General features: G+C 42.7%; 1 protein-coding gene across 6 annotated transcripts in view; it reads right to left on the bottom strand.

Annotated features, from left to right (window-relative positions):
• Window positions 1-14396, bottom strand: part of MTMR3 (myotubularin related protein 3) — a 119797-nt gene that overhangs the window by 8069 nt on the left and 97332 nt on the right. For all 6 annotated transcript variants that reach the window (XM_037510861.2, XM_037510863.2, XM_037510864.2 and 3 more), the window contains 8 exons: window positions 13951-14156; window positions 13192-13323; window positions 11531-11642; window positions 8442-8637; window positions 7469-7654; window positions 4988-5158; window positions 3072-3217; window positions 933-2328 (listed from right to left, as the gene is read on the bottom strand). In XM_037510861.2, coding sequence (XP_037366758.1) covers window positions 933-2328; window positions 3072-3217; window positions 4988-5158; window positions 7469-7654; window positions 8442-8637; window positions 11531-11642; window positions 13192-13323; window positions 13951-14156 — 2545 coding nt within the window. The remainder of the gene's footprint in view (window positions 1-932; window positions 2329-3071; window positions 3218-4987; window positions 5159-7468; window positions 7655-8441; window positions 8638-11530; window positions 11643-13191; window positions 13324-13950; window positions 14157-14396) is intronic.

The following is a 14396-nucleotide window of genomic DNA, read 5'->3' as shown; positions in this document are numbered from 1 at the left end:
ATACACAGGTCAAAATTTGTAATGGTGTGACTTTGGAGTGGAAAGATGGGCCTTGGGTTCCAGGAAGTAAGTGGGGTAGAAGTGACCAGGGTGGGATTAGGAACTCTGAGTGTCAGCTGCTCCAGTGGGCCTGTCAATCCAACCCTGCCACTTAGTTAAAACTGAGTGCTTTGGGGCATAGCCTCCTTCTCTCTGAAGGACTCTTTGGGAAAATGAGAAACCATTATTACTATGAAGGAAAACACAAGAAGTCAGTTTGAATTGAAAGTCATTGGATGAGCCCGCCTTTAGTGTACACTGACTGCTTCAGAGTCAGGCTCACACTTCTACTTGAACACCAGTCAGACACATCCAGTGAGGCTATCACCTCCTGGAGAGCTCCCCTCAGGTACCTCTACTTCCAGTTAGCAGGTCCCACGGTGCTAACTTGACAGTACTTAAGACCAACCCTTATCCCTTTCCGCATTACAAATATCTATTTAAAAAAACCCTAAATGTTCACAGCTACAGCCCATGTTTGGAGAGGCTAATAGTTTACTAGCTACTGGGGTTAGACAGGCACTACAATTTGACAGGAATATTTGACAGTGCCCTACAAATGTTAATTCTGCCCAGGAGTTCAAACCCTTCTTAAGACATATGATGCTTTCTGAAGAGATGTGACCAACCACATAGCCAAGTGCCAACTCTCTTCCATATTCTAGCTGCCTAAACACATGTAGGACACAGGTAGAAAGTAAGCAAGGCAGAAAAGAAAAGGGGCAGATTGCCATTCACATGGGTGAGACTGACTTCTATCCAGCCTCTCAACAGGGTTACAACGGGCCTCTCCAATCTGTACCCATTACCATGCTCTGGGTTCAAAGGCACCAAGCCTCGGTGTGCAGCTGAGTATGTAGTATGCAGGTAGGGAGGTACCATGGTGAACTCACCACTTCATCACCAAAGTCCCCATTGAAGTGTAAGGAGCTGGTCAGATACTGGCTCTCCAGGCGACTCCTCAGCTCCTGGACTTGTTTCTTCAAGGTCTCTACTTCCTGCTGGTGGCCTGACTCAATCTGACGCAGGCGCTGTTGGATAGTGTCCGTGTACACAGGCATGCCATCATCATCCAGGTGGCTGCGGGAGGGCTGGTCAGGGCTGCCTGTGGCAGATGGCCTCCCAGAGTGGCTGTGCAGCCATTTGTGGTGCAAGTTCCTCGAGTATAAGTGAGCAGAACTGCAGCTCATGGCAGACAGCTGGCGGCTCAGTGAGTCCTTGCTCTTACCAGCCTCCCCATTGGTGCAGTGCCCATTGGGAGTGGGGTACTTTTGCAGGGTGCTAAGCCCTGGGGACTGCTCGGAGGCCTTATTTTCCATCTCTGGGGCACCATTGCACACAGGCCCCTCTTTACATTCGGCTGAAGGCAAGGCACAAGGAGAATGCATTGGGCCATGGGTGCTGCCAGGGGAAGTCCTATGCACCACAGATCCTACCTGGGGCCTCTCAACCAGGCTTCTCTCTGAAGGCCTAGGCTCCATGGCTTGAGGAAGTATGTCCTTGCCACCTAAGCTGCCTCTGTTTACCAGGCAAGGTCTGTTATGGCCCTGGGACCCATTTTCCTTATCTTCCAATAACATGTCTATGGAGCTGTCCATGTTTGGTCCTCTGGCCTCAAATGGGAGTTGGGAGGGTAGCAGAGAATTTAACTGTGAGGTACCATAGCCAACTTTTGCATCAACTACAATTGGAAGAACTGCTTCCTCCCTGTCCTCTGGGATGGCTCCTATTCGAGGTTGTTCCTCAGGGACCTCCTTTCCTCTGTGGGACTCCTGGAAAGAATTGGGGAGAACACCATGTCCACCCTGCTGCTGAGGAATATCCTGTGAAAACAGAGACAAGCTAGTGTCTGGATAGCTCCTCAGAGCCGCATCAACCAGTTCTGGTTCTTGATGAAGGATAATGCCTGAGCCCTCAGGGGTCTTCCCCTTGTTCTCCTTTTCAAAAAGAGTCTCCTCTTTGACCTCTTGCACTTCACAGATGCTCCCCCTATGCTCTTCTACCCCACTCTCCTCTTTGGTGGCCTCTTGCAAAATGTTCTCCATCTGTCCCTCAGCCACTCCAGCTGCAACAGACAGCTCTGCACCACTCAGCACTTTGGTCGGCTTCCCAAGGCTGTCGGGATCAAGAGGCTCTTCTCCAGGACAAGCCAGGCTGCTCAATTCTAGTGAGCGCCGGTGCTCTTGCCACTTCTCATTCAGGCTTGGGTCACTGCTGCGCCGGCTGGCCAGAGGCACGGTATTGTCACAGGCTGTAGTCAGATTGTCAAATGACCTAGTCTTTGGTAGCCTAAAAGAAAAGAGTTTAGGGGGAGAAATGAGAATCTGTAGCTGTTCAGAAGCAAGCAGGAGACAACAGGTTTTGATAGGCAGTTGTTTCATAATTGGATCCATTACAGCTACTCAAGAAGCTATGGCAACTCTGAACTGAAGCTCAGATTGCTTGAAATACAAAGCTCCAGGCAAGTTCTTTTTCTAATCTGCAAATTCTCTCTTTCACCAACTCTGCCCCAAGCCCAATACATACAAATATGGTAAGAGCAAATGGCATTTTAAAAAGACATTCTTCATGATCTTGTTCTATTTTGCAACTAGTGGCAAAGGAAAATAACGCCGATTTCCTGATATTATATTTTAAATTATAATAATTTATTATTTACCATTCTGTGGAAAAGTCAACCTTTCTATCATCTGACAGCATCTGCCTTTCAAGCCCAAGAAGACAAATCATGGCAGGGAAGAAGGACCACAGAGCAGTTGGTCACAAAAATCCCAGAGGATTTGCTTCATCAGTGAGAAAACTACTCAGTACATGCTACAGGGCCATGTATTAACAGGTCCAACACTCTTCAGGAAATAAGGTTCTTATTTACGGTCTCATAGCTAGAAACCCTTATAACTTCCCTGAAAAAACTTCAAAGAAAGATATGGGGAGCTAGACGACATTGTGGTCTCTGACCATCCCTGGGTGCATCCCAACAAAGGAATACATCCACACAGGACTTGAGGCATTGGCATCAACCTTGGGCTCACCGGCTAAGGGGCGGGTCATCAGGGCTGGTGCCAGGGGCTGGGTATGGTGCACAGCTGTCATCCACAGGGGTGGATGGGGACGGGCAAGGCAAGTACACTGCACTCCACAGCATCAGGTTGCGCACGTGGCACACAGGATACAGTACCTGAGGAGAGTACACAGGGTACAGATGTAAATGAGTCTTTTAGAAATGAGGGTCGAGAATAAGCACCAAGCTAGTACACCCAAAAGATTTAGCACAATTTCCAAAGGTGTTACTATCAGTGGACACAAGTCTTTTTCTCCTAAGAAGGCCAGCAATAGGACTAAAGATTTTTTTTTTTATAACATTTTCACCAGCAAGGCTCCTACAGGCATGAAAATCTAAACGATTTTTAAAAACTCCTTTCTCATGAATTATTTCTTTGGACACCTTTATTGAATAAATGACTTTCATCAGCGTAATTTGTTGTTTTTACTGCATAGGAAAGTGAGTCATTCACTAGATGGTGATTATTTTGTCATACGAAAAAGTGGCTTCCAGAAGCACTGTCAAGCCTGTTTTATAGGATCATTTAAATCAATCAGGTGAAAAGGAGGGACTTTCCTTCCTATATTACTTCCCCAGTAGGCACAGTGAAGGAGACAGAGAAGTAGTTAGCTTCAGTCTTTCCTTTGACTAATTAAATGTAGTAAGCAGCACATTCACAGTGCAACAAAGCAATATAACCTCTGATTAGCCTCCTTTCGAAGATTTATTTTTATTTATGCATATAAGAACTGGGGTACAGGCCACAGGTGTGGGGGGTAAGAGGATTCACCAGAGACAGAGTGGAGAGCAGAAAAGGCAGATCTACTGAAATACACTGCTGAGGGGAGCAAGACAGGAAAGGTCTACTGTGCCATGTGGGTTAGCTCTCTGGCCGGGGATCAAATCATGCTGCAGTGGTTGGCAATAGCTTGACAGCACTGAGACTTTAACCCCTGCACCATCAGGGATGCCCAGACTAGCCTCTTTTTGACTGAAGAATTTAAGATGCATTCTAACAAAAGGAAAATTACCACTATTAACAGATTTTATTTTTATTATTTTTTTTTTAAAAAGATTTATTTATTTATTTATTTATGCAAGCACTGGGTACAGTCAGAAGCACCAGAGGGTGAGAGAATTCACCAGAGCCAGAGCTGGGAGCAGAGCAGGCAGAAGGACCGAAGTACACTGCTGAGGGGAGCAGCGGGCGGCAGGAGAGGTCTGCGCGCCATGTGGGACCCTCCTCCGGTGGCCTGGGAGCAGCCGGGGATGGAACCGGTGCTGCAGAGGCTGTGGGCAGCTTCACAACCCAGAGCTCAACCGCTGCGCCACCGGGGAGGCCCTATTAACAGATTTTAAATGCTTCTTTTCCTCTGCTTAACAGAAGGTGTTCCTTTAAGGAACAAAGTTTTAAGAGGCCTGCCAGTTTTCCATGTGAGCAAAGAATCAGACACACATGCTCATGTCACAGTTTTCTGATCTCTGAGACAGAAGCTGCAGTGGATATAGTGGACTGTTGACAGTGGATGGGTGCTGGGGGGTCTAATGCAGCACCTTCTGACCTATCTACAGCCATTCAGGGAACAGTTTAAGTGTCTCTTCCACTCATTAGACAGAACATACTAGGAATAAATTAAGTTCTGAAGGAGATATCAGAAAAGATTCATGTTTAGAGCAGCAAAGTAGAGATATGTTAATCAAGTCACTTTGAAAAGAGTAGTCAAAAGCAGGTTAGCACATCACCACAAAAAAATGGCCTTTCTCAGGACAGTGTGGTAAGAAAAAAATAGGACCAACTCACCTAGAGAATGCCTTCGAGAAAATGGTCACTACTCAAATAGGTTCCCATATGTTCCCACCCCCAGATTCCTTTTAGTAAGAGAGAAAAGGCTGAAGGATACATACGGCTTCTGATTGAGAGGAATACAGTAGGTTTTTGAAAGCCTTGTTGCCTGCCCGAAGTAGTGACCACACAGAACATGTCCGTTCCTGAGTATGCTTTTCCCCTCTTTCCTTGGCGTTGTTGCACAGGAATGTTCCAAAGAGGCAGGAATAGGTATGTTGCACCAGTTTCACCTATGGGAATCCAAAGAAGTGAAATGAAGCAACAGGATACATATTCTCTGGGGAAGGTCAACTCAGTCACATTCCTCAACATCCCTGACAACACTTGAGTTCACACTTGGTTAAGGACAAGTGAACTAAATTACCTATATACTAGCCGCCTCTCTGGCAAACAGTCTCTGATCAACCAAGTTAATAGCCACCCTCACTAGAGCAAAAGAGCACACAATCTAGGTACAGGAGGAGGTTAGAGTGTGACCCAAATATCAGCTGAGAGCACACTTCTTTCCATTCAACAAACTGTTATTTCACATCTCACATGTCCCAGACATTTCTGTGGGTGTGGGTTTTACAACAACAATTAGATAGCTCTCCTGACCTGATGGAATTTGTACTAGTTGCGAAAGAGGGGTGATCAGTGCTGTGGACAACAGTAAGACAGGGTAAGAGGGACTAGGTACATGGGAGGCAGTGTAGGCAGGTCTCACTGGCTAAGACCTGACTGAAGTGAGAAAGCAGGTCATGAAGTTATCTGGGGAATATGCTCCAGGCAGAAGCAACAGCAAGCACAATGGTCTTGGGTGAGAGCATGCTTGTGACTTCTGAGGAACAAAAGTCAGTATGATTTAATGACATTACACAGGCAGGACAATGGTAGAAATTAAAGGCTAGACAGGTGACCTTTAGGCTATCCCTACAGGGCATTTTAAGGACTTTTGACTTCTATAAAGTGGAAAGTCACTGGAGGTTTCTGAGCAGAGGAATGACGAGGTCTACTTGTTCTGAAGAATCCCTTTGTTGGACTAACTCTGTGGAATTGGAGTAGGAATGATGGCTTGGACCAGTGTGGCCAATAGTAGAGGTAACAATAAGTAATCAAATTTTAGATATATTTTGAAAGAAGAGATGCAGAACCTGTTGACAGCCTGAATGTGGAGTATAAAAGAGGAGAATAGAGGATGAAAGTTGTTTTTCTTTTATATCTGACTAATTTGTTATTAATTTTTTAATTGTGGAAACATTAGGATTCTCTCTATCAGCTATCACCACTATAGGGCACCCACCACCAAATCACCCAGCGTCTACTCCATAGTCCATTTTGCTTGCTTCCCTCTTGGTTCCTACACCTCCCCTGGGCCCTCCCCTCATTGGATGCTTCAGTGATATAAAGTTTTTGTCCTAAATAAATGGAAGTACTGAGTTGTCACTTGATGAAATGAAAGAATTCTGAAAGATCAGTTTTTGGGGTGAGGAGATGTGGAAATCACAATCTAAATTTCAAACACATTACATGAGAATCAACTAGGACATCTGAGTGGAGATGCAGAGTAGTCACAGTTAAGTATGTAAGTCTAGAGTTAAATGAAGAGGTCTGAGTTGAAGATACAAAAATATGGGAATTCTAAAGGGAAATTAAAGTCACTGGATTGCTGGATGAGTTCCCCAGAGAGGAAGTACAGATAGAGAAGCAGCCTGGAGGTTGGAGCATACCAATATTCACAACTAGGGAGATAAGTGGGAATCAGCAAAGAGACAGAAAGGACCACCTGGTGAGGTGAGAATAGAACTAAGAGTGTGTGAATGCTGGGAGTCAACTAAAGAGTGTGTCTCAAGAATGAAATGGTTGAACTGTGCCAAATATTAATGATGGATGAAAGACAACAACTAAGAGTTGATCGCTGGATTAGCAATGTGAAGGTCACTAATCACCATAACCAGAATAGCTCTGGTAAACTGGTAAGATGAATACCTGATTGGGGTAGTTTAAAAGCAAAAGGAAAGGAATTTGAGATAGTAAATATAGAAGACTTGAGGACCTTTGCGGTGATAGGTAATAGAGAAACAAGAATTACAGGAGGATACAAGATGGAGAATGGGTTTTGATGAGGTAGGAGGCACTACATTATGTCTGTATACTAATGGTAATGATATAGTAAAGAGGGGAACATGCCAATGTAAAAGGCAAGAGGCAAACTGCTGGAGCCATGCAGTTGAGGAGAGGAGGGTGACAGGAGTTGGAGCAAAAGGCAGAGAAGCAGAGAGCATGAGACAGATATAAGGGGTTTGTTAAATGGACTAAAGGAAGCAGAGGACATTCTATTTGCTTCTCACGGTTAGGGTTTCTATCGCCCCCTTTAAAAAGTGAGTCTAAAAACAACTCAAGGATTTTTGTAAATCTAGCACATGTGGAATTCACTGACTAAACAAATTCACTATTTTTTAAATTAAAAATGGGAGAATGACATTGGTATTAAATTCTTAAAAGGCTGCCATTTCATGTGACAAGGCCCCCAAAACAAAGAATCACAAGCCCAGACTCACAAGGAATGCTTCACTGAATTCAAAAGAGCAAGGAAACTGCCTCTGAAGCTGATGAACGCAGTCAAGCCACTGCAGAAACACCGGGCAACGCTCGTTGAGATCATCCGAGTTCTCCCCATGACCACATCGGTCAGCAAATTTGTGGCCAAAATCCAGCCACTCCATCTCCACAAGGACTTGGAAACCCTGTAGAAGAAGCACCCAGGAGAGACCATCTGTGCTCATCTATCCAGAATGCAACAGACCCGAGTCTGCTGTCTCCAACTGTGATCCCTTTTAACAGCCTCCCACTAAGCCCATCAGGAGCTCCTGACCCAGTGCCACAGACAAAAGTTCCACATGTCCACATGCTTAGGATGATTTCCCAATTTCCTCAACTCTATCCCTTAAGCATCAAAAAGTTACTAATCAAGCATTTATCTAAGTCTTTCTTGAGTCTATTTACATTTTCAACCTCTTTACCATACAAAAGCCATTCCCCCCTAAATTTCTCTAAGTTTTATCTTTTGTGATATATAGTTACAAGTTTATGGTGTAAAAAGCTTTCCCCACCCACATTCACATATATTTTAGGATACCTTTATGGTATTTCTTAAATCTTTAACAAGTTATTTCAGAGTACGCCGCTTTCCCTACCAAAAACCCTGTGATACCATCTAGACAATCTATTACCGAAACAAAAATGCTGAGATCCTTATGTAGCCACATTTTACTGAGGCAACAAAAACTCTTCCAAGTAGATAGACTACAAAATATTTACATCTTCAATGTCTATTTTTCACAATCTGCCCCATTTTAGGATGTATAAAAACTGGTAGGCACTATGACAATTTAGTGCAAGGTAAGGAGCAGTGATTTTAAAACAAATTTTACTTCCTTTAGATCTAATCACCACAAGCAAAACAGAGCATAAACCCACTCTGAGGTTTCCTCCACTCATCCTGAAGTACCAAATCCTACTTTTTGGATGTACCTCTATGGTTCGGTAATAAGGGTCCAGTAAGAGCTTAGCCAATGCCACGATCTGGGGAGTGCGGTCCCAGCCGTCTGAGCAGTGTGCTAACACTGGCCGCTGATCCCGATCCACAGCATGCACGACCAGGAGTGCTGACTTCAGAAGCACAGACAGGTGATGGAGCCATTTTGTGCTCTCAAGAGCAGAGAGCCAACTATTTAAAATAAAAAAAAAACATAAGGAAATGCTCATTTTTACAATTTATGTATCATGCTAAATACTTGTCAAATTAAAAAGTAACTCCCAAAGACTTTTCCGTCCCCCCCCCAAAAAAAAAACCCCTGCCAAAACAAACCAAAAATCCTTTTCTTTATAAAGCAGATACAAGGATAAAACCCAAGTCTTACTATGTAATAGAGAAGAATCTTAGAAAAAGCACATTAATAGCATCACCTTTTGTTTCAAAAATCTTATTGCTAATTTCCCAGAAAATTGATATTTAATGTTTTTCGGCCTTTGGTAGTAGGCACACCCATTTTAAGAAAAGTAATTTAAGCAAAGTTTTCTCTAGAATCTCCTTCTGAAGAAAATGCAGTTACTTCTGAGACGTGAAACAAAGGGTATTTCATATTGAATGATAGCATTCTGCCCAAGTTCTTGGGGGGAAAAAAATTTTAAGAAAAATTAAAAATTCAAATATGCCCATTACAAGATGTTTACACAAGATGCCACATACAAGAATGGTGCAGACAACATTAGTTGCTACCACTCCTTGACATCTAACATTGCTCAAGTCCTGAATATATACTAACAATGGATGGGCTCAAACTGATTATTTAGATTCATCCATATCATTACACTAATTGCCACACAGTATTACTGGGTTTAACAGAAAGTGGATTCAGCAGGGATTTAGAAGAACCTTTTTTCAAAAGGCCTTTACAAAGTATAGTCCAAGACCACCCCATTGGGAGTAATCACAAGCAAATCACACTTTAACTGTGTAGACTTTTTTTTTCTTGTGCCCTATTATGAATTCCAACTCCCAACCCGCTCTCCCCTCCCCAAATCTCCAAAATACAATCAGATTTATAATTAAGACCACAGTCCAGTCCTTCAAATACTGAGTAAGAGAAGGAAATAAATACTTCTCATGGGGTTCTGAGAAGGCTTTTGGAAGACTAAGCTATCATGGCCTATTAAACCTTTGGGAATGAGTATTAATTTTGAGACTATTCCAAGGAGGGGCTTTCCAAGCAAACAAAAACAGAATATTGTGCATAAGCACTGGTTTCACATGGATTGGCTTGGTCTACCAACCAAGCTCTGGATCCTCAGAGGGCAAACACTATGTCTCAGGTACAGCAGTACCCGCAACACAGCACCTACAGTCAAGATTTCTGCTGTTTAAATTCAATGTCTAGATTTTCTATGTCCTAAGTAGGTAACTGAAAAACAATTTTTGCTAGGGCATCAATTGTTTATTCTCATTCCTCACAGTATTGAAAGAAACTAAAAGATAAAGCTTAGGAGAGAAAATATTAAATTATCTCCTGCCCCTGGAAAAATGAGTAAGTGAATAAGAGAAGCAGTGTAAGCTCTCTTAAACATAACTGAACTATTCTTATACACCAGTTGATGTTGTCTGTGCCTGACAGAGAAACTGCACTCCAAAATCTGTCAACCAATCTGAGAGACTCCACATTCCCTTCTCCTAGTCCCAAACTGGATTAGAAATGTACCACACTGTACAGCCACAAACTAGTGTCAGGCGGCTTGCTTATAGCTGATCTCCAGCATTGCAATAGCTTCTTTGTATTCACAAGGTTATTTCAGCACTGCATTATGATTTTCTGCCAATTACAGACAAACCTTCTCGAATAAAATCCTGACATTCATTTGGAATAGTTGAAGGCTAATCATACCATTTTGACTCAAGTTAAAAACATATCTTTTTAAGAAAGAATTTTAATACATGGAAGATATTGGAGATCAAGTCCTATCTCTTTCATCTTACAGATAGGAAAACTGATACCCATAGTAATTAAGTCACTTGACCAAGTCACACAGTCAATTAGAGACAGATCTCTTGAGTCCTCAACCAGGATCTTTCCATACCCCACCTCTAGGGAAGAGTACGTGTTACCAGCTAAGTTCCAGAAATATGTAGCAGATGCAAGTGGCTAACTCCCCAAAGCAGACCAGCAAATTTATTTCTTGGTCAGGTTTTTCCCCAGGGACAAATGCTTCATCCTCTGGGCTGACTGTAATTGATAAATTTAATCATTTGCTATCAGGAGTTAGAACAAGTGGTTCAGGAAGTCTTTTGGTTTTGTAAATCAAATAAGGAAAGCTGCAAAACTTGGTGTGATCATGAGATCTGCTTAACAGAACCCAAGGAAATAGTACCAGAAAAGAGAATTCCGACCTCTCTGGCATTATTTTTGGCTTATTTAAAGTAACATAGGGGCTTTAAAATATTTATGTGCCCATATTTGTTTTATAGAAAAGTCTACCTACTTTATCTTGTATTCCAACTTGTATTTTTGGGGGGATGTGTCACTGCACCTTTCTCACTGAAAATGCCAGCCATTCATTTTAATAAGTAATAAAATTCATGGTAATGTTCTTAGTAAATGAGAGGGCACTTCAGAAATCAGAACCAAATATACGAGGAAACTGATAGCAAGTTTAAAGAAAGTTTAACCCTTTTTAGAACATGACAAATTTTGATTCTTCATGGTAAAACACCTCCATTCACTGCAGACAAGTCACTACAAAATATCAGAAACCAAAAAATTAAATTACTTTGGGCCAAAAACAATGCAAAAGAGAAGGAAAAGGTCTCAGGAAAAGCAAGGAGGCAATACTTCTGTTCTGAGGGCTGAGAAGTGCTTTGTGCTGAACGTTTTTAAACCTTTCAAAGAGATGGATTTTTCTCTCAGCTCCTCCTTGGCACTGCTGTGATCCTAATACAGAAAAGAGTAACATGGATACTGAAAGTAAAACTGAAGTTTACCAAGTAATAGAAGGAAAGACCTTACCTCCAAACTCACTTTTTATAAAGTAAGAGCAATGCAAAATTAAAGTCAAAACCAATGTCTTACTTTCCCGGATCCGGCATCTGTGTGCACAGCAATCGCAAAGACTGAAAACTCCTCCGAATTGAATGAATATTTGCCATCCCCATAAATACAACTTCACAGTTTGGGTAATACTCTGGAGAGAATAATGATAAAGAGAACACACGTACAATGAATTTAAAGCCCACATGGCCAAATTTAAAAGCAGAAAACTAGCTGTAAAACAAACCCATTGTAGCTGCTGACTAATCAAACTGCAGTGTTTCAATGCCTATTAGCCCAGTCTTCTATTATGAGAAGAAAACAGTACTTGAATTTTAGCTATTTTTCCAAAAAGAAAGGTTGGATTTGTAGAGGAGATAATCACAAAATAGAACTGTTATTTTTTTTTTTAAAGGCATGATTTCCATCTTTATTTATTTATTTATTCACTTATACAAGAATCGGGGTACAGGCCAGATGTGTGGGAGGGTGAGAGGATTCACCAGAGACAGAGTGGGGAACAGAACAGGCAGATGGGGTCTCCCCGGTGGCTCAGTGGTTGAGCGCTGGGTTGCGAAGCTGCCTGCAGCCTCTGCAGCGCCGGTTCGATCCCCGGCTGCTCCCCGGCCACCGGAGGAGGGTCCCACATGGCGCGCGGACCTCTCCTGCCGCCCGCTGCTCCCCTCAACAGTGTACTTCGGACCTTCTGCCTGCTCTGCTCCCCGCTCTGGCTCTGGTGAATTCTCTCACCCTCCCGCGCTTCTGACTGTATCCAATGCTTGTATAAATAAATAAAATAAAAATAAATAAATCTTTAAAAAAAAAAAAAAAAAGAACAGGCAGATGAACCAAAACACACTGCTGAGGGGAGCAGACAGGAGAGGTCTGCCGCGCCATGTAAGAATCTCCCTGGCCAGGAATCGAACCTGAGCTGCAGAGGCTGCAGACAGCTTCACAGCCCTGCACTCAACCGCCTGCGCCACCAGGGATGCCCTAGAACTGTTAAGATCTATATATTTCCATCTCATCCCAGGTTTACTTCTTGGGACTCTTAACTTACAGCTCTGGAATCTCCAAAAAGAACTTGGCAGAACATGCATTCAAATTCCACCCTGTTAAACTGCTTTTAATTTCCAACCTACACCACATCGAAAGAGCTTGGTGCCTTTGCTTGCTCTACCAGGACACAACTGGCACTGAAGGGATCTCTCCTTAAAGAAACAGCATTCAAACAACAGTAATGCTATGGATCAGAACAGAGCTGCTTTACTAGAGTTTTGTATTCATGGCTTCAATTTCCACCCCAAGTTTTTTAAATGGAAGCCTGTGAGGAGTTTTTCTGAGGCCAGTGATGAGCATAACCACTGTCAAAGACAACAAAAAGCTTTTATATGACTAAGAAACTGAGCCACTAAAGTAGCAGTTTTCAAACATCAACAGGCCCTATTATGGAGAGAATTTACTTTCCTTATCACTTCAAGTTTGGACCAGGGAAGGAAATTTGTTTCATTGTACCTCCTCCTCCATTTCTTCTCTGAAAAGAATGTAACATTAACAATCCAAAGAAAAGCTCCAGCTCTCTCATGATAGGTTGAAGAGCATGGCTTGACATTCATTTTCAAGTTGAGAGCTAAGTCTCAGGAGTGGCTAGTCTAACAAGGATAAAGTGTGTGTTGGGGCAGGGAAAGCACTGTACACCTCACCTGGGCATTCACAGCCTCCTCCTTTGGCTCGGTTTGCCACAGCTGCTGCATAGGACCGTGCATCCAAAATCAAAAGCTTCTGTGGTTGGATGGCTAAATTCTCTGCTCCTGAAGCATTTGACAGAGAAGAATCTAGAGACATCAGCAGCAGGGAGGAAAAATCTAAATGAATCTGTCTCTCCCAGAATTGTGCAAAATAAAAACATGGGCACACATTACAGGGGAAAAAACAACCTTCAAGTGAAATCTACCTCACCAAAACCCTTGATACATGGGCCTCTGTTTTTGACTACTTATAAAAAGTTGGTGAAGATTTTCTCTCTAAAAACAACTGCCAGAGCACACATGGGGATCCACATCACCCAATCTCCTATACCTCTTTTCTATATCTACATTCCTTTAATGAAGTCTGATTACCCGAAGCCACCCTCCCTCCCCCGCCCCCCACCATGGTCTGAAGTTCCCCTATCATTCTCTCTCTCTCTCTCTCTCTCACACACACACACACACACACACACACACACACACACACATTTTTAATTATCTTGGCAAGAAAGACAAGCACTTTTGTCCTCTTAAACCAAGTTTGAAACAAAGGGTCTTCTGGCTCTTTGTCAAAAAACTGATGACTCCTCAAACAATCCCATTCACTGAAATTTTGCTCCCTTCTAAGAAACAAATTGTCTTATAAGGAAATGGTCATTTCAAGAAAATGTTCTCAAATTAAAATTGTTGCCATGGGTTCAGGGAACACCTTACCAAACTCCACATCAGAAAGGTCTCCTGTATTGGGAAAGCCTCGAGAACTGTTTCTAGTTGACAGTTTGTTGCCACTTGATCTAGAGTCAGAGGCACAAGCTTTGGCTACTGACTGTACCAGGTGTTCATCATCAGCATTTCGCCAGCCCCACCAGCTGACCTCTGGCTGTCCACAGCGGGCAATAACAGCTCCATTACTCTGGTGCCTGTGCAGGGAACAAGACATAATACACAATACATTCAGATGTCCTGGGTTCATACAAAAAGTTAGGCAGTGTGTTTTAAATGCCTTAATGACTACAAGTAAGTGATGGGTTAGCCTCAAGTCCTCTCAAAAGAGAAATCTTGCATACCAATAAAAATAAAACCTATATGGATCTTTCTCAATTATACCAATTTAGAAACCTTAGTAGAGTTACCAAGAAATTAAGCTATAATGGCCTATT

The sequence above is a fragment of the Talpa occidentalis genome, unplaced genomic scaffold (assembly GCF_014898055.3).
Source record: "Talpa occidentalis isolate TD23 unplaced genomic scaffold, MPIMG_talOcc4v2.1 talOcc4.14, whole genome shotgun sequence".
NCBI lineage: Eukaryota > Metazoa > Chordata > Mammalia > Eulipotyphla > Talpidae > Talpa > Talpa occidentalis.
This window is presented reverse-complemented; position numbering and strand designations above follow the sequence as displayed.